The 26,201-nt window shown below is 34.0% G+C and overlaps 1 protein-coding gene across 5 annotated transcripts in view; it reads left to right on the plus strand.

Annotated features, from left to right (window-relative positions):
- Positions 1–26,201, plus strand: part of LOC123536077 (uncharacterized) — a 55,868-nt gene that overhangs the window by 20,051 nt on the left and 9,616 nt on the right. For 2 of the 5 annotated variants that reach the window (XM_045318883.2, XM_045318882.2), the window contains exons 2-10: positions 8,086–8,108; positions 8,605–8,669; positions 11,846–11,892; positions 14,266–14,578; positions 16,676–16,942; positions 17,235–17,747; positions 18,710–19,021; positions 21,788–22,108; positions 22,979–23,242. In XM_045318883.2, the coding sequence (XP_045174818.2) occupies positions 8,086–8,108; positions 8,605–8,669; positions 11,846–11,892; positions 14,266–14,578; positions 16,676–16,942; positions 17,235–17,747; positions 18,710–19,021; positions 21,788–22,108; positions 22,979–23,242 (2,125 nt within the window). The remainder of the gene's footprint in view (positions 1–8,085; positions 8,109–8,604; positions 8,670–11,845; positions 11,893–14,265; positions 14,579–16,675; positions 16,943–17,234; positions 17,748–18,709; positions 19,022–21,787; positions 22,109–22,978; positions 23,243–26,201) is intronic. The other 3 variants (XM_045318884.2, XM_045318885.2, XM_045318887.2) reach the window with 3 other exon arrangements.

Here is a 26,201-nt window from a genome sequence, read left to right on the forward strand (position 1 = left end):
TTAGGATTTTTTTTAATGTAACGGAAAATTTTAATCCAGTATAATCAAGATCGTTTATATTTTTTTTATTTTGAAATTTTTTTGGGGGGCTTTTCAACAGGAAATTGTAACTAAAGAACCTCTAAAACATTCCTTATCATCGTTCTTAAAATTTTTTAACCTTCATTGAAATTTTTTAATGGTTTTTTTGGGAATTCAAATAACTTGAAGCAGCCAATTGGGGGTAACTTTAAAACTTTTATAATGAGCACAACTGACTCTATTCCAAGCCCCTTCCTTCAGAAATCCAATTACCCTTCATTTATTTTTCACAAAAGCTTGAGTAAATTTTTTTTTTTTTCGTTTGTGTTAATATTTCTAAAGCCTTGAAAAGAAAAAAAGCTGATTATATATTGTTCAGTTTTATTTTCCCTTTTTGCAAAAGTTATTTTAAAAACAACGTTTATTTTTAACCTTTTTAAATTTTAAGTTCGATTTAAATATTTCATAAAAGTCGTTTTTAGTTAAAAAATAATTGATTCTTTTTGGGTCTTTCATATGTAAATTTTAAATTTTAAATTTCTTAAATATTTTCTTTTGGATTCTCAATTTCCATCTAATTTATTTTTGAAAAAAAATCTTCAAACAAAAAAAGGGTTAAAAAAAAATTAAAAATAATAAAATAAATAAAGTTTTTAAATTTTCTTTAAGAAAAAAAAAATATCTAAATTTATATCTTTTTTTCCCTTAAAATTTTGAATTCCACATTTTTTCGGTTTGTCCCTTCCAACACATTTTTTTTAACCCCGCATTAAACCAAATTCTTTGATGCTTTAAGTGCTTTTTGTTTTTTCTTCATTTGTATCACAGTCGGTTACAATTTCTTTTTTTTGGATTTTTTCGATAATTTTTTGGCTGGGGGCAAAACACATAATCTTTCATCATTTTCTTTTTCAGTTAATTTAAAAAACCACAGTCCCATTTTAAAAAATTATTTTTTAAAAAAAAAGGATCTATAACATTTTGTAATTTATCAATAACATGATTTTTATATTCACGCTAACTTTTTGTCAAGTTTTGATTTTAATAAAAAAATTTTTCTTTTTTAAAAATTTCTTATATGAATTTTTTGTCTGGATTCATTATTTTCCCAAATGTAGAAAATTTGACATAAACATTTATCACCTTTCTATTTAACCATCTATAATAATATACTTATAGAAAAAAATCTTTAAAAAACACACGTAAAATTTTAAACACTTTTCTTCTTTTTTTTCTTTTATATCCGTTTTAAATTTTAAAAACCTTATATAGTTTCAAAGGCATTGAATATTTTTTTCTTTCGCATTGTAAAAGATTGTAAAAATACCTAATAACTTTTTTCTCTTTTTTCTTTTAAACTTTTCCAAACCGTGCTTTTGTTATAAATTGTTTTATTTTTGTGAGAAGTGCTTTTTAAAATAAATTTCTTGTCGTCAAATTTTAGTCGTTAGTAAAAATTTGGGAAATTTTGTGGAACAGCGCCGCAAATGCTCAAATTAGGAAATAGCTGGAACAATTTCTAAAAGCAGCTGAACAACCCCAAAAACACCCGCGTAATAATAATCCCTACTTACTCTCCCCCAAATTTATAACTTTTTTGTAACCGCTGCAGTTTGGTTTTAAATGAATGAAATTGATTATTGTTTCTATTTCCCTTATTTTTAGAAATAGATTTTTTTTTTTCTCATTTATAAAAATTTTTTTTTAAATTTAAATTTTTTTTTCAATTCACTAAATGGTACCCCTATTTAAAATTTTTTATTGAAAACCTTTATTTTTCTAAAGCTTGTTTTTTCTTTTAGCTCGTTAATAACTTTTTTTTTTCTAAAAACTTCTTTTGTGTAGGTAAAAGTTCTTGTTTTATAAAAGAAACCTTTAATTTTTTCTTATTTAAAACTTTTAAAATGTTGTCTGGGGTTTTTATTTTAATTCCATAAATTTTAAAAAATTTTTCCCCTGCCCTTTGGGGGATACCTTTTAAAATTCTTTTAAAAATTTGCTTAAACGAACTCGACACCATTTTAAATTTTGTTTTACTTTTTGGTAAAATTTTAAAAAACCTATAAATTAAAGTAAACATACCTTTTTTTAAGTTTTTACTAGCTTCGATTGGGGTCTTTTATATAGAATGTTTTGTTTTTGTTTTAAAATTTTCAACCTTCCTGCAAATTTTCTAAAAAGTATAAGTATTATTTCGAAAAAATTTCCACATTTTTCTTTTTAAAATTTTTATTAAATCTTTATTCTAACCCTTTTCCCATTAAAAGTTGGTAAATTAATCTTTTTTTATTCAAAAAAAGATTTAAAATTTTTTTTTTTTTTAAAATTCTTTCCTTCACTACCCAAAATTTTGGTAAAAGTCCTTCAAAATTATTTTTTTCAAATGCTTCAGTAACAGATTCTCCCTTTTATTTTTTAATGGAATAACCCCAAGCAATTTACTAAAAAAATCAAAAAAGGTTAACAAGTATTTTTCCCTTTTTTTAATTTTTAAAAAATTGCATTTTACTAAATCAGCTGACCAAGATCACAAAATTTATTAAAAATCAAATCTTCGTTTTAAAAATTTTTTTTAATTGGTTGGTAATTCTTTTGCTAAACACGCTCCATGTGATTCCGGGGGGGTACTTACCCCCTTTTCCCCCTTTTTTGATTTTTTTCCGAGACCAATGTGTATTTCTTTTGATAGCTGGTTTTTTTAAATAAATGTTTTGCAAACTTTTCTCCAAATGTTTTTTTATTTAGTTTTATTTAAAATTTTGGAAAACATTTGCTTATCACATTCCCCCTTTTTACACCCCGTCATGCAAAAACATGGGCCATACATCTGCACCCGTTCATTGACAGGGGGGCCCTTATTAGGGGATTTCCTGGCCCCCCAAAAATTTATTTCCTGAATTTAAACCTTTCTTTGGTTTTAAAGGGAAAAATGCTTTGGAATATCTAAAATTTCCCCCCGTACTTTTAACAAACTTTGATTTTATTTTTCCCCAAGATGAAAAAGTAGCCTTTATCATTTTTCCCCCCCTTTTTTGTTATAACATAATGAGGATTTAATTATCGTAAATTTCTTTCTTTTAAACAATATATTTTTTTCGTAAATCATCTATTCATATGTATTTAAAAAATTTTTTTTGGTTTTTAGGGTTTGAAACCTGTGGATTTTAAATTTTCCGGGATTTGGTCAGTCCGGACCAAAGCTAAAACTTTTTTTTTGGGTTAAACCAAATTTTTATTCGGGTTTAACTAAAATTTAAAAATTTTTAGGGGATCAAAGGTACCAAGTTTTGTATTTTTGTTTAGGGGAAGATTAAAGCCACTTAGAGAATAGGGTCAAGGGGTCAGGGGGGGGGAAAAACCTCGCTTTCGGGAATTCTAAAACTAAAACCCTTTATAATTATTTTTTTATTTATTTAAGCCATTCATTTCATCAAAAAACATATAAAAATAAAAACAAATTTAAAAAAAGCATTGACCCTTTTGACATAGAATTATATGGAATCTAATTAAACATTAAAGACAAACCCTAAAAACCCCGTTAAATTTTAAAAACTAAAACAAGATTTCCCCGTGATCCAAAACCCCCTTTTACTTTATGTGAACAAAAAACCTTACACAAATCTAATGAAATCAAATGGCTCATATACTTTAAAAAGTATAGGGTTAAGGACCAAAAATTTTCGTTTATTAAAAAATACCTGGACATTTAGTTTGCATTTTTTTAAAAGAAGGTATTGTAGTAAAATTAAAATCAAAAATTTGGTTTTTGAATCGGTGGAAATTTTTAAATGAATTTCAAAAATAGATTTACGTAATAGCCCCCCTTATGAATTTTCGATATCTATTATACTCAATTTTTTACCCCCATTTTTGGTATATAGCGATACACAATTGGTGCATTTAAATGATCACTTTTTGCATGTCTTTGACTTGTCTTTTATGTCTTGCGAGTTATAGTTTAGTGGGGACCGAAAAAAATTTTCTAAAAAAAATTTCATTCACTGGTGGAGGGGTAGAGGAATAACCTTTCGGGGGGTAACTGTTTTCGGGGGTAACGGGCTCTGCCATTTTTAAAAGGATAGTAGTATATTCCCTTACCCTTCGCTAAAAACATAAATATATATGTAAACTTTGATTTGGAAGGGATCCGTAAATTTAAAAAAAAAATTTCCCCAATGTAAATTGAGACGCTATGCTGGATTATATTGAAAAAGCTCATTTGACAGGTTTCCAAAATTTAGTCATTGTACGTAGTTTGAGGAAAATTCCCCCTGTAAGTCCATTATATATATATATTGTTACAAGGTAAGACAGTTATATAAAATACATGATGATTCATACGAAATTCATACTATCTATAATAATAAAGACGTTATTTTACGGGAGATCGCATTTGAACAATACGCCAATTTTCCACGAGTCCCTAAATACTAGCAATATAGTAAAAACAATATACAAACAAATATATAAAACCCGAGAGCTACAAGACAACCCTACTAAGTTGAAATACGGTATTAGACAAAAAGTACTTAGCTTTATCTCCCGAGATATGTGAATATGTGATGTGAATTGGTAATATAGTGAAATTATCTATAAACGTTATTATATCAGAGACAAATAACGTAATTCATCGACAAATTATCGTTACAGTTAATCCTTAACTATTTTAACATATTTTCCATTTTAAGCTATCGAGATCATTGACTTTTTGACAAGTTTTGATACAAAACCTTGAAATGTAAGGTTGACAGAAACTCGCTTTACAGACAAGTTTATAAAATTATTTGACTGTATCATATTATATAAATTCGCACTCATGTGACGTTTTTAAGGTCGTTGGTTCGAATACAAACGTCAGACCTACTCATTTAAACACAAGCACATTTAAGATATTTTTGCATCAATCTTAATGAAATGTGGCACTTTCTGTTTGAGAAAATGGTGCAAAGAGAATGTAATTCAGCTCAATATTATACTGAGCAAACAAAAATGTCAACAAAAGTGATGTTCTATCTTTTTTTATCAAAACGTTATTCTATGAAAACGTAATACTACAACAAAGTCTAAGTGAAGAATTCTCTTGCATGTGCACACAGCATGCTATTATGTGGCATTTAATGTTTAAAGTAATAAATTTCTCAACCGCAAAAAGTATACGGGAAGTACACTCGATACAAACATTCAGAACAGTATCTTATTACTAGATCGTGCATGTATTAGATTACTCAGGTTTCGATCAGTGTCCGTCGCAAATAGTCAGTCAACTTTTTATGTGAAATGTACAAACAAAATGAATTGATAAATGATATGACTAATTTTATGGTCAAATGCGTAGAATTAAAACGCAATCAGAACTATTCAATCTCAGGTCTAGTTGATGTACTCATGAAAGATTACCTTCCGCTAAGTATATAGAAAACCGATTTTTCAACTTCTTCTTATGAACCGCTTGATGGATCTTCTTCAAACTTGGTATCTGGCATTATTGTAAGATTCTCTCTCAAATTTATTCAAATGGGGGTATTTGGTCCCTCTTAGGGGCATGCTAGCAAAATATATAGAGCAACTTTTAAACAACTTATTCTTTTAAACCGCTCGATTGATCGTGTTCCAGTTTGCTGTGTAGCATCATTGCAATCTGTTCTTATAGTGGCATTTGGTCTCCTTAAGGGACCGCTAGAGCTAAACAGAAAATCCATTATATCAGACTTGGTCTGTGGCACCATTGTAAAGCTCTTTCTCAAATTCCTTCGAACTGGAGCACTATCTCCTTTTATGGACCGTCTGAGCTAAAAATATGAAAATACTTCTTCCCATGTACCAAATAGTTGATCTTCACTTTACTTGGTTTGTGGCATAATTGTATGGTTTGAGTTTTAGTGAGAGCTATTCTGTATACGGCGTCGACGTTGGTGTCACACCTTGGATAAAGTCTTGCGTGCAAGGTCATATCTCAGTAACCGTCGTATGTATTGGAATGAAACTTTTTAGTCATTACGTCTGCTGAAATAACCAAATTAGATACCTCTCGTTTAAATCTTATAATATAAATAATGGCCCTGTAACGATCTGTATCTTAGAAAAAAAAGTTTTGCGCGCAACTAGCTAAGCCGCGGTGGTTTCGAACCTCTCTTGGGTATAGGAAGTGTAGATGTAAGGAAGCCGTCCAGTAGGGATATTTCGTGTCGTTCCTACCATGAAAAGCTAGAAATTTGATTCTTGTTTTTTTCAACTTTCTTGCACACCCCCACCTTTTCATCTACCTCTTACCCCCATTTTTGTATTTTGCATATAATCAAGTTGTACTTGTTGGTGGATTTTAGAAGCAACCCGTCTGCCATATTTTTCCGTTACAGTTTATTTTTGTTGTGGATCTACTTTGCGATACATGGCCCTCGGTCTGGCTGTGTTTTGGTTCCTCTGTACTTCTGGAAAATCTACCATTACCTTTTTTCTGTAATTGTGCCGGTGTGACGTTAATCCCAACACACAAAAACAACTATATGTATTGGATTGACGCCAACCGTTCTCAAAATGCATCTTAGTCACCAAACTTAGAAAACTCTAAGGTGAATGTAATGTAAATCATGACCCTTTTCCGGCTTGAAAAATTTGGTTAAAGTTTTGCGTGAAACAATTAAGCTGTATCTCAGTAACAACGACATGTATTGGATCAGCTGTACTGAATTAACGAAGTAAGTCAACTCGTGGTTCAATTTAATCCAAATAATGTCCCTTTTTAACGTAGAAAAATTCGTTACAGTTTTTCGTGCGCTTGTTTGACTTGTTGAATAGTCGAGCATGCTGCCTTATGGACAGCTCTTGTTATATGTTCTGTATCCCATGTGAATTATTTTTATATTGTGAATGTGTTGTACTTTCTATTTAAGGGCAGTCTTTCAGTTAAACGAGAGCCAAAAAAAAAAAAGAAAAGAAAAAAAAAAATGAAAATATATACATTCGCTCTTCTCTCGCTCTTTAAAATTTAAGTTTATTTTTCGCTTACCACCTCACATTTTAATTGAAAAAAAAAAAATCTGATGAACAAGTATTCAATTTGGCGTGACCTTACTTACTAGTATTCTACTTGTTTTGACGTTTTCGTGTTTTTCTATAACTTCAACAATACAGAAGTGTAATATGCAAATTAATCATATGCAGGCACATTATTCTGCTAAGTACCCTTAATTAAGCATCAGTACCATAATCACGAAGCTGTAGACAAACAGGCAGATATAAACATTGTATATCATGTTTATTATTACACTAAAATGTATTCAATACTGTATTAGAGATTTACCCTAAGCCTTCTTTACGCAAGGGAAACAATCTAATTATATGGTGAAACTGTTGAGTGAACACCATTTGTTAATCCTAATCCTGTCCCTGTTATATCAGTGCAAAGGAAAAGTAACCTATCTATGATAAATGCCATGTATGATTACACAGTTATGCATCTAACAATCTTGAAATTAATTTCTTCGATTTTCTCATATTTCTAGATATTTTTCCCATACTTTGACGCATATGTATGGGTAGTTGAGATTGTTCTCTTTCCAGCAGTAGCCTTTTCAACATATTTCACCTTGTGAAATTCTGTGGGTTTTGACTTTTTAAAAAAAATCTTCTGTTTGCTGACAAATTTCACCACATTCCTACTTTCCCCAGGGCAATCAATTATTTGATCTTTACATAGTTTTGCATTCAGGTTGCTAATTCATGTGGCAAGTAGGCATGCTTTTTTCCTGATTAGAGGTAAAAAGTGGGTAGTTTGCATGAGGTACTAGGTCAATTGTCACCTAAGCCTATCATAAAGTCTTTGTGGAGTTGTCTTCATTTTTTCCAAATATTTCATCCGGGATCATTTTTTTCAGCTCAAATAACTCTTTTTCAGGAAATGATATTTTAATAACTTTTTCAGTCCTTGTATTCTGATGTACTTAACTTCACATACATATAATATAGATAGCTCCTACTTAAAGTTTGTATTTTCAGTTACAATGCCTACTGAATACTTTTATTTTCCATGTTCCGTGAGTTATTAAAATGTTGTTTTTCTTTCAGACAACAAAGAGGCAGAGATCACTGTAAGCAGTTTATTTAATTTTGTTGTTCCAACGCTGATCTATTAATAAGATATGGAATTGTTTTTTTTTAAGAGATTATTTAGAAGTACGAAGAGAATATTGTATGAAATTTGTTTTTTAGCTCCTATTAAACTTCACTTTGTTGTTTATTTTAAAGTACATCTTTCATTTCGAAGATACCAACGTCAACGTATACAATCCTTAAAATAAAAACGCCTTCTGTGTAAAATATCCATGCTATCTGGTGATAACCATAGAGCCTGTATAGACACGATCTCTGACAACTTTGTCTGGATTTGCATATATTTTGGAAGTGTAAAAACGTATTCTTTACTAAACAACGTTGTGGTATCAACTTAAAGAATTAATGTCATTTAAGACATTTACAATATGTTACTTTATTTGTACCTTTGAATACCTGATGAAAAGTCCTGAATATCATGTTTTTTAGTTACATACGATATTACAATAATGCAAAATTAGAAATTATATTTAGATCTGTCGGAGAAAGTGATGAAGTCCCTGAAAAGATGCCTCGGTACCAAGGATGGGATACGCAAGGTTAGTGTGTTATTGCAAAATGACGTCACTCAGTCCTCCAGCCATCATTACTTAAGAGCAATATAAGAAATAAAGATATTTTAAGATTAAAGAGTGCTATGTAAAATAAAAATTGCAGAATATTTCAGTGTCATTTCTTAGATTCCCGTGTATTTCCATTTTCATTTCATCATCCTGAAGGAAAGTATTTTTGTTGTCATTCTCACAATGACTCAGAATAATACAAAAAAGAAAAGAAAATACTGTCGGCAACAGTTCACATTAAAGTTTGAACGTAGATATTATTAGTCCTTTGCTGGTTGAAAACCTGTTTCGGGGACTATAGGAATGCGCTTTTCCGTCCGTCATTCCGTCCGTCAGTCCGCAATTTCGTGTCCGGTTAATACCTCTGTCATCCATGAAGGGATTTCAATATTACTTGGAACAACTGTTTCCCATGATGGGACGACCTGTCATGCGCAAAATTCGGACCCCTAGCTTAAAGGTCAAGGTCACAATTGGAGGTCAAAGGCCAACAGGGCTTTTTTCCTGTCTGGTCACAAACTGCATGAAGGGATTTTAATATTACTTGGTACAAATGTACCTCATAATCAGACGAGGTGTGATGCACAATTTTCAGACCCCTAGCTCAAAGGTCAAGGTCACACTTGGCAGTCAAATGTTAACATGGCATGGACAGGGTCTGTTTTGTGTCTGGTCCATAACTCATGAATAACTCATAACTCATAAATATCACATGGCACAAATGTTCCCCATGTTGAGACGTCGTGTCGTGCGCAAATCCCGGACCCCTGGCTCAAGGGTCAAGGTCACAATTGGAGTCAAAGTTCAACATGGCTTTTTTCCTGTCCGGTCCATTACTCTGCCATCCATGAAGGGATTTTAACATTACTTGGTACAAATGTTTTCCATGATAAGACGACATATCGTGCGCAAAAATCGGACCCCTAGCTCAAAGGTCAAGGTCACAATTGGAGGTCAAATGTTTATATGTTTTTTTTTCCTGTCCGGCCAAGAACTTTGTCATACATCAATGAATTGCAATATTACTTGGCATAAATGTTCCCCATGATGAGACGACGTGTAAAGCGCAACACCCAGAGCCCTAGCTTAAAGGTCAAGGTCATACTTGTAGATCAAATGTCAATAAGATTTTTTTCTCTGTTTTGTCCATAACTTTGTCATGCCAAACAGGGTTTAAATATCAGTTTGCACAAATATTCCCCTGGATGAGACAACCCGGTCCCTTAGCTGCAAGGTTAAGGTTACACTTGGAAGTCAAAGGGCAAAAGGGCTTTTTTCCTGTCCAGTCTGTAACTCAACAATCCTTAAAGGGATTTTAATATTATTTGGCATAAATGTTCACCACCATGAGACGGAGTGTCATGTGCAAGAACCAGGTACTTAGGTCTAAGGTCAAAGTCACACTTAGAGGCCAAACCAGTCCCTAGGTCTAAGGTCAAGGTCACACTTTGAGGCCAAAGGTCAGATACAAGAATGACTTTGTCTTGAGCATTTCTTCTTCATGCATGGGGGATTTGGATGTTGCTTAGCACAAATGTTCACCACCATGAGACAGATTGTCATGCGCAAAAACCAGGTCCCAAGGTCTAAGGTCAAGGTTACACTTAGAGGTCAAATGTCAAATTCAAGAATGACTTTGTCCAGAGCATTACTTCTTCGTGCATGGAGGGATTTTGATGTAACTTAGCACAGAAATGTTCACCACCTTGAGGCAGCCTTGTTTTTAGAATTACCTCCCTTTGTTTTACTATCAATAGATTATATTGTAACTTTTAACTTGTAACCTTATTACTGGCCGTAGGGAAGAATCAAGACCTCTCTGGTACAGCATGCATGTTACATCCGATTTTTAGGTGTATTTTGATCTAGTTTTACCTTGTAAAGAATTCTTGTGGACTTGAATTATATAGATTTTTTTACGGGGTGGGGAGGGGGGATTAATTTCCCTTTGTTGTTACTATAAATAACTTATATGATAACTTTTTTATAATCGGCCGAAAAATATCAATATGAAAACAACTATAGGTTTTTATATATGCAAATATTAATCCAAGTGTTTTGTTATAACATATTGCATATATAGTACAATATTGTTTGTACATCATTGACAGATACTAGTTCATTATTATATACCGTCGTAGAGAAAATTAGGTGCCTTCCAGTAGGGGACTTTGTATTGTATGGCAATACTTTATTCACTTGTTTATACACAAACGTATTATAAATTTGACTTGAAATTCTGAAGATTTGATTGTGATATGAATTTTGATCCATTGTGATCATGGAATCCATTCTATGTTCCTCTATTTTTTCACGAACAGAAAGCCAAAACGAGTCTGCTATTATTTTGATTTTAGTTTACTAGGGTGCGTTCTATGCTGCCACATGATCTTCTTATAAATTTAAGAAATAATAAGTTCCCAAACGTCGTTTATCGTTGAATAACCCGAGTTTTGAGTTCGTATGCGTAAGAATATATCACGAAGGCCGTAGGCCTGAGTGATATATTGTTTCGCATAAGAACGAAAAACTTATTATTTCGATTCTCACACGACATATCTACTAGTATCAAAAGTGTTAGAAAAAAATGGTAACTACTTTTTACGACCGTGCTACGCACCTGGATCGGATGACGTCATTGCACGCGAGTGGTTTATTGCAGAATAACCCGAGATAGATTTCGCTCTACATGTATGTAGGTTATTTGCTGGTCGTGTTAGAATTAGTTTTCTATCACAATAACAGTCTGCGGCCGTAAAAGTGTCATGTGTCTTTGGCTCGGTGGTGTTACCGTTTCTAGTTCTTTGAGATTATGATGTGCAATATGTTATTTTATGTACTTTTCAATACTTGAAGAAAGACCTGAATTTCATGTTTTTCACATTAACCTTCGATATTACAATAATGTAAAATTATATTTAGTTCTATCGAAGAAAGTGATGAAGTCCCTGAAAAAGATGCCGACCGCTATAAGTTACAGCTACCATTTAGTTTGAGTTGTTGACAATTGTTGACATTAAAACTTTAACTTTAAAGTCAAGTCCCGTTCTAAGCCTTCGATAATTTCTAGCTATTTCCAGATTATTTTTCTACCAGTTAAAACGTACTAGTATTTCTCATTTACAGTAATGTTTTGAAAATTTATTTTTCAGATCAGGCCATTGCTTCTTTCAATCCAAGTTCCCAGGATACAGCGCAAGTACGAATAATTTTAATCTTGTACTGTTCTTGTACTGTTCAATATCATAATTGACATAGATGTTCGTACAGGGCAAAACAACTTGTGATCGAACCTAAAATATTCATTGCCTGATTTGTATAGGTGGATGGTCCGGCGTGCGTTCTTCTGTGTCCATCCTCATGAGTCCTGCGTCAACAGTTTGTGACCGTATTATCCATTCAAGGACCTCTGTTGATGGATCTTTACCAATCTTAGTTTGTAGTATTCCTGTAGTGTTCAAATGATTTCCCTTTTATAGGGGCCACCACAGCTAAAAGAGAACAAAATCTTTCAATAACTTCTACTCATGAACTGCTTAATGCATCGAACATAGCCTGTTGGGTTCTTGCTTTGACCTCTCTCTCTCTCTCTCTCTCTCCCCCCCCTCTCTCTCTCTCTCTCAGTTATGCAAAGGGTCCTGCTTGACCCCTTTAGAGCTTACTTCAGTGGAAAAAAAAATGCATTTCTAAAATGTTCAGATGGTTCGGTTTATTAAGGGCCATCTGAACTATAAGTAGAACAAAAACCCTTTAACCTTTTCCTGATAAACCGCTAGAAATGTTTGGCTAGACATGGTATGTAGTATACGTCGGCGTCCTTTCTCAGTTCTATTCACTTTTTTTCACTTGACTGAAGGGCTAAAATAGAGATATCTTTAAACAGTTTCTTCGCATGAACTTGATAAACAAGACGTGATCTATAGCACCCTTGGTTGCACCTCTCTCAATGTTCTTTTAATGGCTATGCAAATATAAAAATAGAAATAGTTCTATATTACTTTTAATCAAGTCACCAAACTTGGTTTAACCGGCGAATTTACTTTTGAAATCTCTTATTACAGTATATCAATCAAGTTTACAATGCACAACTTATGGTTATATAATTGACAAAAACTGTTTTACTTTTAATAATGTTTATCATTTTCACAATTGAGACGAATAAAATATATCATATGTTTGTATATTAGATAGTTACAATTCATGTATAGGTCACAAAACAGAATCTAAGCTAGCTCTATTGTGATAGACTCGGGACCATGCAAAAGGTTCCGGGAAGCTACCTGTATATTTTTAAACGCATGTCATATATATGCATATGTATTTACGCTGTTATGACACGAATTATATGCAATTAAATATAAAAATACATTCTGCATACCCACGGGCAGAATGTCGAGCCCTCCAGCGGTCTAAAAAAGTAACATTTATTATACTTTTTGACGGTGTCAGAACTGATTTACAACACTTGTATTTGCATATATTATTTTTCACAAATGATAGAAAATACAAATATATATATATATATAATATAAGTCCACACAAAACTCCTTACCAGGTAGAGATAGGTCAAAATACACCCAGAAATTGGATGTAACATGCATGTTGTACCACAGTAAAGTGGTCTCCATTTTTCTCCACGGCCAGTAATAAGAAATTTACAATATAAGCTATTTATAGTAAAAACAAAGGGAAGTAATTCTAATAACTAGATTGCCTCATGATGTTGAACATAATGTGCCAGGTTACATCAAAATCCCCTTATGCATGAAGAAGACATGCTCCAGACAATGTCATTCTTGTATCTGACCTTTGGCCTCTAAGTGTGGCCTTGACCTTTGACCTAGGGACCTGGTTCTTGCGCATGACACTCTGTCTCATAAAGGTGAACATTCATGCCAAGATTCATCAAAACCCCACCATGCATGAAGGAAAAATGCTCCGGACAAGCTTCAGTTTGACCTTTGACCTCTTACTGTGACCTTGACCACTGAGATAGGAACATGGGGTTTGCGCATGACATCCTTCTCATTAAGGTAAACATTTGTGCTAAATATAAACGAATTTGGTCCATGCATGTCAAAGTTATGGTCCGGACAAACTTTAATTTCAGCTTTGACCTCCAACTGTGACCTTGACCTTCGAGATAGGAACATGGGTTTGCGCGTGACACGCCTTCTTATTGAGGTAAACATTCATGCCAAATATAAACAAGATTTGTCCATGCATGTCAAAGTTATGGTCCGGACAAAATCGGACGGACGCACGCACGCACATACACCGAAAGTGACGACTATATCGAGCTCACCGCAAGCGGGCCCGATAATAAACGGAAACTGAGTAACTTGAAAAGTAAAAATATAACATCGTACTGGGAAAACGAAGTAAAACCAAGCACACTAGTAGCCTTTTACTGCTCTCGTGTCCAAGTAAGTTTAAACTGGTATTTAAATAGAAAGTTTCCCGACGGAGAAATAAGAGATTAAACAGTCCATGCTTTAGCGAATAACCGAAATCTCTTGAAAAGGTGTGAGCCTGCAAACGGTTTCTTTCACTGCTAACTTGTATTGTACAGGAATCTGATATCGGCAGTGTACTGTCCGACCACTTTAAAACTTTAAAAGAAGAAATGGAGCCGTTGGAAGTTGCATACAGAATGAAAAAGAAACAGATACTAGACGCATCATCACATGAAACAATTGTCAATCAGAAATCGAGACGAATGCGCGTTGATGCATTCATCAAGGCGTTATACAAAGCAATGCATCGTAAGTCTGGCAGCTGTGACGTGTACAAAGAGTTGATGAGCGCACTGACACAGACCGGTCAGCAAGGAATTGTGCTAACATTGCAAACATCACCTAAACCTTACCAACCAAAGCAGTATGGTGAGTTTTATCCAGATATAGATCATATCAGTGGTCAAAAATTGTCCATGATCTCAACAAAAGTTCAGAATAACTGAACAATGAATAGAGGTTATTACATGAGTGTCATTCCATATTGAAATTATCAAACGAGTTGAATAACATATTAATATGCGAGGCTGTGCCGAGCATTTTATCAATTTATTCAATGAGTTTAATAAATTCAACGTGGAAAGTCACAAATGTAATATCCTTTCATCATATGTAAGCTTTTCCAACATTTTTTTTCTTTACCTATTATAGACCAAGTGAACTCGCCCAACATCTCCTATAAATAAACGGCGTCAACGCCAAAGCTTTATTACACTTGTGTGTTATCAAGTTTATGTAATGGCTTTATTTCACACCCGCTGGGTCAAACATGTGATAATACTAAAATTTAAACTGTCTAAGATCCTTATCCTTGGGAACCCCGTACTCGATTCCGTGATCTTAAACTAATTCTTTAAATACATCAATACTTGAAAGATGTTTAAGAAACCAATATATCGTTCTAACGCCAACGTCATCGGCCACCAAATCATTACAATCTGCTTTTATTTTATGCTAACTGATGAAATACTGTGTTTAATCAGTGAGATATACTGCATATCACTTACTGTAAATAATATAGCTTTAAATTATTTGTTTAAAACAGGATGAAGATTGTAGTTGCACTTGAAGATTGTAGTTCTTTATAGTATATTTCTCGATTCAAATTATTTTACTTAATGAGAATTTCATAACGTTATGCAGCAAGAAATAAAGCAAAATGGAACTTTATGTCGTGTGCATCTTTCTAACGTCACAACACGTCTGACGTCATGTTCGTTTACACGCGTCTGTTTCCCGCAATGAGATTAAAATTTGTTTCAAAATGCATATCTCAATGTAATCAAGCATAAAATAAAAAGAAAATTTGTTTGTTTTTCGTGAATATAGAATATCGCACCTCAAAGTGACGCGCTCATGAAAATATTTGAAATTTTCTCACTTCTTAGTGAGATATATTCCATACTCACTCAAAACAAACAAATATCCTCTACATATCAGTTTGAACACACCCATACTGTGGTCACAAAACGTGAGTTCAGTTCCGTCAACATAATTCTATTGTTGATGTATTCACAGGAGGTAAGAGTAAAACCGTTATGCTTGAACACTGTGATTATACCGTAAGGTTGAAACGTAAATAGAGATAGGAAGAATGCCGTATTCGAATGATGTCTAATTTTTAGCTCGACTATCCAAAGAATAGGTAGATCTAGAGCTATTGGACTCACTCATGCGTCGCGTCGGCGTCTGCATCGGCGCCGGCGTCCGCGTCCCGATTTGGTTAAGTTTTTGTATGCAAGCTGATATCTCAGTAACCACTTGTGGAAATGAATTGAAACTTCACACACTTATTCACTGTGATAAACTGACTTACACTGCACAGAAACATGACCCTATTTTGCTTTATGCCCCTTTTTGGACTTAGAAATTTTAGGTTAAGGTTTTATATGTAAGCTGATATCTCAGTATCCACCAGTGGGAATGGATTAAAACTTCACACACTTGTTCACTGTCATGATCTGACATGCAGTGCACAGGTTCCATAACTCTACTTGTTTTTACAAAATTATGTCCCTTTTTTGACTAATACTTTTTTGTTAAGTTTTTGTATGTAAGCTGGTATCTCAGTATCCACAAATGGGAATGGATTGAAATTTCACACTTGTTCACTGTCATGATCTGACATGATGTGTTTAGGTTCCATAACTATACTTTTTACAAAATTATGCCCCTTTTTTGACTTAGCATTTTTTTGGGCTAAATTTTTTAATGAAAGCTGATATCTCAGTACCCACTAATGAGAATGGATGGGAACTTCCATTGGCATGAGCTGATTTGCATTGTACAGGTTCCATAACCCTGTTTTTCAATTTTACAAAAGTATGCCCCATTTTCAACTTTTTCAATATGAATTCAATTGACAAGGCTGTTGAATAGTCGAGCGTTGCTGTCCTGCGACAGCTCTTGTTCTTTATCTTGTAGTTTACTATAAATTAATTATCATATTTACAATAATCATTTCAGAAAGCCAAACCTTGTTGGAAATGTTCATGAAGAAGAAAAACGTGATCCTTAATGAGATAGAGCCTTTAGATGTGATAGATGATATTGTGGAGTTCCGTGGGCTACATTTACAAGACCATGAGGAAATAATACAGGCAAACAGTAGGAAATGCAGAGTTAAACTTTTATGTAAACATCTAGATTCTTTACCTCAAGATCAAGCATGGATGATTTTGAAACCAATAAAAGACAAATACACAGGATTGCTTTCGGACTCCAGTGAAAATGGTAATTTACTTAGTATTATAGTTAAAACACATGGTGCGTCAATGCGTGCGTGTGCGGTTTTTCGACATACGACTTAAATATCTGTTTATAATCTATCAGTATACAGTAAGACAGTGATGGAACAGTTCTTCTGTTTCTGTATGCTAACTAAATGGTTTCCTGGGGCTATTTTTATTGCCTACAAGATAAGTGATAAAATACTCTGTCAAAATGACTTTGGTCTGGAATATTTTACTCAATCGTTTTGAAAAAAAAATGTTTATACTCATGCTATGCCATATCTGTTTTGTAGACAAATCATCTGACACTTCAGTATTGTCGAATGCCTCATCCGGTTCATCATCAACCGATTTATCGTCGAAACTAGAAGGACCATCGACAGAATTACGAATTAACTTCTTACAAAAAGGAAAAAACAGCACTGTTGTTGAAGATAGCAATGAGCATGATCATCCAAGTATGAAGTTGCGTCAGATAAAAGAGATTGAACAGAAACTCGTGGAGGATGCCAATAACGATCCTGCTAAACGCGAAGCTATAGAGAAAGAGATGAAAGAGTGCACGCTTTTGTTTAAGAGTCTAAAGTTTTCGTCAATCAGAATTAGTTTACTAGCTTCTTCAGATATATCTGTACAGAAATTAGAAGAATTCTGCCAAGATGGCCGGGCAAATTCATTAATATTGGGTTTGCTTGATACAGAGTCCAAAGAGAAACTTAAGGAACTAGAATCAACAATTGCGTCTTTGGACATTTATGTAGATAAAGAGAAGACTTTCCTTGACATCCTTGATGAAGTTGGGGAAGGTAAGTTTATAAGCATTTTATATTTCAATACCTATTCCGAAAACATGGCACAATAACCTATATTGTCGATATTTGAATGGTTTGAACTTTTAATAACCGCTCATGAAAAGACTCAGCCAACCTAGTGTGCATTTATTTTTCTTCTAATATCATCTTAAGGATTTGATTAACGACCTAAGTAGTAGTCTTTACCTACCTTGTGGCTTGGTTAAAATGTAGGATCGTATTCGGACGTAGTGTTTTTCTTACATTTTGGTCCTTCAAGATCATGAAGTCTAATCTATGTAACAATCGCTTAAGACAATGTTTGGGGATAGGAGGGTGTTGCACATTACGTTACCACTCTTGAGCAGGCGCAATGAAACTAGTGTCTGCTACTTTCTTGTCTGGTTGCATTTTCTACGAGCAGTGTTCATTACTATTTCAAATTTATCTGCGGGTCGTTTTGGCGCACCTGAGGAAAGAAATAAGAAAACTTTGTAGAGCACATTTTCTACTTCCTCTTCTTAAAACATTGCCAGGATGTTCATCTGCATGAAGTTAAGGTCAGGTTTGAAACTGGGTTATCTGAGGTCAAAAACTAGGTTACTGGGTCATATCAAAGAAATACATTTTCTACCTAATGTGTATTAAACTTTGCCAGAATATTTGTCTTTATACAATTATGCAAACTTGAAACTGGCTTATCTGAGGTAAAAATAGGTAAAGAGGTAACAAAATAGAAATAAATAGTTTATACTAAGAGGCTACAATCGATTCCTGATCTTCATAAAACTTTATCAGAATATGTGAATCTTCAAAATCTAGATCAAATTTAACACTTGGTTATGTGCGGCCAAAATTTAGGTTAATAGGTCAAATAATAGAAATAAAACATTATTAACACTGTAGAGACCACAGTTCGATCTGATTTTCATAAAACCTAGATTAAATTTGAAGCTGAACTATACATTATATTTTAGGCTGTCTCTGTACATTGACAAGCAGGAGCATTACAAGTCATTTTGACTATATTGTCGAAAAGATTGACGATCTGGACATACCTTTCATTGACAAAGTCTTAGAAAATGGAAGACTTGATCAGGATTCATCAAAAGAGCTTTTAAAGATAAAGGAATGCGCTTTTGGGAAGGAAAGAAGAAGAAAATTACTACAATTCCTTCAACAGAAGAATACAAGTCAAACATTATTATGCATACTAGAAAATGACATATTGATGAGTGATGCAGAAATAATCCTTCGTATACAACAAACGAAGCCATGCAGAGTTTTAGGTATTTACATGTTATTATGTTTCATCTGTATAATGAATGAGCGGCCATTTCCTTCCATCGCTGCAAAAAAGCTGTTTTTAATATTCATCTTTTTTCCCCCCACTTTTTCCCCAACACCCGACCCTTTTATTTACCCCTTACGCCCCCCAACCCCTTTTCTTTATTTTGCGTAATTTAGAAAATACTTTTTATTGGAGTTTTGACGCAACCCGTCTAAAATATTTTTCCGTTACAGGTTTGTTTTTGTTGTGAGCCTACTTTGCGGTACATGGCTCTATTTCTGTGTTTGGGGTGCTCTGTGATTCCGGGAAATCGAAATCTACCCTTAACTTTTATGTTTTTTTAGACGGCCATACACAGTTTATTTCAATAAGGGCACCATGATTGTTCTAGATCGCTTAATTAGTTTTACATTTCAAATAGCTATAAAACAAATGCGATACAAGTACTGCTGCATGCAAGTGACCATGTTATGTTCAATTTCGAAAGAGTAAAAAAACTAGATAACTAGGTTAAATCACAGAAAAAACATGTTAGTACATTTATGTATGAATTATATGGAACCTTGTCAGAAAGTTTATCGTCATAAAATTTAGATGAAGTTTTAAACTGGATCCTCTGGGATAAAATGATATGCCACAGGCACTAGATCAAACATAGTAACATCTTATAATCACTTCAGAGGCCACATTTTTATTTATATGAAACCTAGTTAGAAAGTACACCTTTTGATAAATCAATGAAATCTAAGTCCGGTTTGAAACTGGAGCACCTTAGATAAAGTAAACAAGATTGCTAGGTTAAATCAAAGACAATCCTTGTCAACACTCTATGCTACAAGTATTTTTGTGCCCCCCCCCACCCCCATGAGTGGTGGGGGCATATAGATTTGGTCTTGTCCGTGCGTGTGTGCGTGCGTGCGTGCGTCCGTCCGTCCGTCCGTCCGTCCGTCCGAGGTTCCTGACACTCCTAGCTCAAAAAGTATTTGATATAAATTGATGAAACCTTGCATGAGTCTTTATCATGATATGAACTTACGCACCTCCTATTTTTCGTCTGGCTCCACATCCTATTTCTAGAGTTATGGTCCCTGAAATAGTAAAAACTGCATATTTTCACCTTGTGACACAGCTAGCTCAAAAAGTATTCGATATAGATTCATGAAACCTTGCATTGAGTCTTAATCATGATATGAACTTGCGCACCTCCTATTTTTCATCTGGGTCCGCACCATATTTTCAGACTTGTTGCCCCTGAAATAGTCAAAAATGCACATTTTCACCCTGTGACGCGCCTAACTCAAAACGTATTTCATATAAATTGACTAAACCTTGCATGAGTCTTTATCGTGATATGAACTTGCGCACTTCCTATTTTTCATCTGGGTCCGCTCTTCAGAGTTATGGCCCTTGAAATAGTCAAAAATGCACATTTTCACCTTGTGACGGGCCTAACTAAAAAAATATTTCATATAAATTGATTAACCATTGCATGAGTCTTTATCATGATATGAACTTGCGCACCTCCTATTTTTTGACTGCCTCCGCCCCCTTTTTCCAGAGTTGTTGCCCCTGAAATAGTAAAAAATGCACATTTTCACCTTGTGACGAACCTAGCTCAAAAATTATATGATATAAATGGATGAACACTTGCACGAGTCTTTATCATGATATGAACTTGCGCACCTCTTATTTTGGGCTGGCTTCACCTCCTATTTTTAAAGTTACGGTCCCTGAAATAGTCAAAAATGCACATTTTCACCTAAAATGTGCCTAACTCAAAAAGTATTTGATGTAAATTGACATAAAAACTTGCTTGAGTCTTTATATTGATGTGACCTTGCACACTTGGCATTCTTCTTGGGAATCTTAGCGCTTATTACAGAGTTATGGCCCTTGAAATAGTCAAAAAAGTGGATATTTTGTTTGTGATACCCATAGCTAAAAAAATATATGGCCTAGAATAATAAATTCTTTTCATAAAATGTTTGTTGAGGCTATACCCCCTTAAGACTGCAAACATTTGAATTATTGCCCCTTATTTGTGACAAATGTACCAGTGGGGCACACCCTGTGTCCTACAGACGCATTCAAGTTGTCTATCTGATCTACATGAAACCTCGGAAGAGTATTTATCTTTATGACATCTAGGCCATGCTTTATCCTGGTTTATCCGGATTAAAATCTAGGTCACTGGAACGAATTGAAGAAATACTTAAACTATCCAAAAGCCACATTTTCTCCGGATCCTCATTTGTTAAACAGTTTTAAAATATCTAACTTCAGCTTGAAACTGTGCCAACTGAGGTCAAAAACAAGGTCACTAGGTCAAATCATAAAAAAAGCCTTGTTCCACATTTTATGTGATCTCCATGAAACCTTGTCAGAATATTTGTCCCATAAAGTCTGGGACAAATTCTAAACTTTGTTGTCTAGAGTCGAAAACTAGGTCATTAGGTCTAAGAATAAAAGAACGTCGTTAACACGTTTTACCTTATTTACATTCAGCCTGTTTAGAATGTTTGTTATAATGAAATCTGTCTAATTTTGGATACTAGGTTAAATTGGACGAGAACAAAGTCAGAGGAGTAATACAGAGTCTACATGCCTACTTGTTTATACTTATAATTTAACGCGTAGGAGTACATGTTTTGACGTAAAATATAATTAAGTATGGACAAAAGGCAAGCTTGTATTTTGCCGTGCGCTTTAATTAAAAATGTGTGTAGCACTTGAATTCGTATACATGTATTTTTCTTTTTGATAGCAGATTCAGGACATGACTTTTCACGAGAAGCAAAAGTGATTACCGCCTCTGATTTACACGAACATGCTGAAATACTGGAAGATGAGATAGACCCAAGATGGTTCCTAAGCAGTCTTCAATCCCGAACAGACAAAAGGTCCACAGAGATAGTAAAAACTATCAAGGATTCCAAATCGAGAAAAGAAAGGTCAATGCCTTTTTTGAAATATTTATACGACGAAGAGAACCTGCAGTGGTTTGCAGACGGACTGGCGATAAGCAACAAGCACATTTTACACCAACTACAATTTCACAAGTGTCAAGAGAAGGTCCATACCCAAGGTGAGTTTGTGTTATAATTGATTTTGTAGAAGATGCCAATTTCATACCCATGACTAAGACAGTTTATTTCACATTTTACTTCTCAAATGAGAACTTTTGTCACTTACCTGACGTATAATCAGGTACAAGAAACAATTGTCGAGTATGTCGAGTATATTTTTATTCATATAGTGTACAATTTTTAAAAAAATGAGTTAGATATAAGCCAACAATCAGTCTGGTAACTAAGGAAAGACAAAACATTTGCTTTTTATGACGAATGGACAGTGAACCATGCTTTTCTATTTATGGTTATGCATTACCTGGCCAAAAAGAGGTAATTGTACGTTCATAGTTCATTAAGCCACATCGCGTACATTAGAAGAAACTACCTGGATTGTAAATCGGTTTTGGCTGACCGAATGTTGGCTTCCACTACTGTCTGTTGAGCGTAAATAAGATTTTCATCTTGTAGTATATGTGAAGTGTTTTCTGAGGCGCAACACTACTTAAAACAAGCCAATCAATTATTATATCAATTATTGTATTGTTGCAAGTTCTTTTCAGATTTACAGTTTTAATAGTAAATGTATTGTGGAGCAAAAATGAAAATCCTTTTCTGAAAATATTGTTTTAGTAGTATACACTTCTGCAATATTAGCCCATCAAACATGTGATAACCTCGTACATAGTGTCTTGCGTTATTACGGCAACTCACGAATGGCAGCCGCATTGTGGCACCAAATCGGGAACTTGAAAATATAATATTTGCTATTGGCTTAAACGCTAAAACTTTAAGAAATATGAATAACATGGCTAGATACCGGATAGATATTCTTAATAAGTTGTATAATTATAGTTGGGTACTGCCCCTTGTATTCTTTTTTTAAGATTTGAAGTTTGCTTTTTTGTCCGCGTTTGACGACATCACGAAAGATCTAGAGCCACTGCAACTAGCGAAGTACTTTGGTTCCTCGTTTCTACAACAAACAGACTTTGCTTCTTTGAGAGACATCAACACTAGACAGGGAAGGGCATCATACTTTATCAGAAAAATTCTTAGTGGAAGCGATCACATGCTTGGAGAAACTCTTGAAGCAATGCGATGCAGCTACAGTGATTTAGTGTCAACAGTAGAAGACATCCTGAAATGTGGTATGCTTCATTTAATGAAACACGAAATGTTTTATCCAAAAGTAAGATCTACTAAATTCAGGAAGTGTAGAAACTAAAATATATTGAATGTTTTAATTGTTTTTCGGTCATAACTAATATTACATATCAAATGTTTTAAATGTAGTGGTATTTCATGAGAATGCGATAAACACAACAGGTATATTACATATCACTGCGTTAGCCTATTAATATACCTATGTTCATTTCGAAATAAATTGCACACTACTGCTATTTTCCAAAAGCAAATTTTACACCGCGATAATGTAAATGCTACAAAATGGTACTTAATATTCGACAAAAAAGATACAGTAATAAAGTATTTATCACTTTCCTTTGATAGTATATTGATATTTCAAACAGGTTTGTTTTGATTACCTTAAATAAAACTTTGTAGGATAAGTCAAGTTCTACATGACGTCTAGGAAATTATATGTATTTCTGTATTCTATGGTGTTTCAACATTGAAGGTCTTTGATTTGGAAATACCTTTATGATTTTATTTGAAGTTTTAGTGGCTACATTATGGACATGAAGTTGAATAAACGTTTTACTTAAGGTCCTCACAAACAAACGTTTTTTTACTGTCATCAAGGCCATATGAATTAAATATATCTGTACAAAGCGGTAATTGTAACACTTTTAGAAAAAAACTGATATAAACAATTAAATAGTATATATATGTCTCGTTGAGATATTATCACTCTTAGAACGTGTTTGTTTTGGTGTGCAGCTTATTTATTTCAAAACATTACTACTTGGGTATACCACAAATAGGTTCATGCGGTTGTACTAGTAATGTCGAGATGTCAATAAATAAATAAAAATAAAATAGAATATTAAACTAATCTTTCTTTTTACAAATTTCATGGGATTCACGGTTAAGCCGTGAGCTCCGACTATTGTCATTTTCACGGGATTCACGATATAGCCGTGAAATCTAACTACTTTGACGCGAATTTAAATTGACAATTTGAGGCCCATTATAGTGGTTTTGGGGATAAAAACATAAATTACTGAAGTTTATAAAATATCAACTTTCTTATTACTGAACAGAAATGAAATTTAGATGGAAATTTAAGTTATGAAATACAGAAAAACATGAGAGGTATTTCATGCGTGAAATCTGACATTTACCTCAATAACTCAAAAATTTACAAAAAGATGATGCAATACCTGCATTTACAATACATATAAAATAGGGCCCGTATGTCAATTTGTGACACACGTCCCCCCTTAAAAAGAAAATTTATAATTTTCTTAAAATGAAAACAAAATGACATACTGAAAATAACAAACAAACACACAAAAAAGACACTGTCACTATCTGTACACCATATAATATAGCCACTTGTCTACACTCTACTCAAATAATCTGCGCCTACATCTTCTCTACCAGGAATTGCTCTAATACTGATCCTATATGGCTGTAATGCCAATGCCCATCTCATCAACCTGGAATTGCTAAGTTTCGCTTTATTCAAATAAGTGAGTGGCTGATGATCTGTCTCTAATACAAAGTCTTTACCGAACAAATACCGGTGAAACTTAGCTACTGCCCATACTATCGCTAAACACTCCTTCTCTATCACTGAGTACTTTTGCTCCCTAGGTAGCAATTTCCTACTAGCATACGCTACAGGTAATTTCTCTCCATCACTTTCCTGAAGCAATACTGAGCCTAAACCTAAATCTGAAGCATCTACTCTCAATATAAAAGTCTGATCTAAATCTGGCAACTTCAAAATAGGCGGACCCATTAAGCTAGCCTTCAAAGTCTGGAAAGCCTTTTCTTGACCTTCACCCCACTCTACAAGATTTGGCTGACCCTTTTTCGTCAAATCTGTGAGCGGAATTGCAATGGCGCCGAAATTTGAGATAAACTTAAAAAATATCAATAAAAATACACATACAAAATAAATATCTGTCAATACATTTGAGAAATTGTCTAACAAATCTACTACTTCCTGTTTACATGCTACTGGTAACTCTGGATTTACCTCTACATCTTTGTACGTTTCTGTACCCTGCTTTATAGGACACAAAACTATATCCTTTTCTACTCTACTTGAGAACTCATCACTACTTTCATTGGGATCTAATCTGTCATAATCTCTCTGATCCTCCTCTACAATAGCTGCTCCAACCTTACTTAAAATACCCTTATCTGGTATAGACTTACTATCATCCTTCCTTTCACAGTACTGTTTCAGCATGTTTGCATGAAACGTTTTCAACTTTCCGTCTACATCTATCCTGTAATCTAGTCTATTTACTACCTCTACTACTACGTAAGGACCCTTCCAATGTAACAACAACTTATTATGTTTCGTAGGTAACAATACAAGTACCTTATACCTGCCTTAAACTCCTATCTCTAGCCTTCCTATTGTAATACTTCTGTATCTAGCACTACTTTTTGCTAACTGTTGCTGAGCTATCTTACACGTATCCTCCAACTTTTCTTGCAAATCCATAACATACTGGTAAGTGGTTTTAACCTCATCATTCTCCGTCTTACCAGCCCATAACTCTCTTAGCACAGTTATGGGTCCACGGATTGTTCTACCATAAAGTAACTCAAAGGGAGAAAATCCCAAACTTTCTTGCGGAACTTCACGGTAAGCAAACAACATAGCATTCAAATACCTATCCCAATCTCTAGGTCTCTCACTACACATACGCTTCAACATCTGCTTTAAACTACCGTTAAACTTCTCTACTAAACCGTTACACATAGGGTGATACGGTGTTGTAGTTAACTGCCTTAATGACAATAACCTACTAACTTCTGCCGTAAGGTCTGACGTAAACTGCGATCCACAATCGGTAAGCATTTCCTCTGGCACTCTAATCTACTGTACATATCTACTAATGCCTCTGCTACTCTCTCAGTTTCAATACTAGGTAGTGCTATAGCTTCTGGATATCTGTAGCATAA

This window comes from Mercenaria mercenaria, chromosome 17 (assembly GCF_021730395.1).
Source record: "Mercenaria mercenaria strain notata chromosome 17, MADL_Memer_1, whole genome shotgun sequence".
Classification (NCBI taxonomy): Eukaryota; Metazoa; Mollusca; class Bivalvia; order Venerida; family Veneridae; genus Mercenaria; species Mercenaria mercenaria.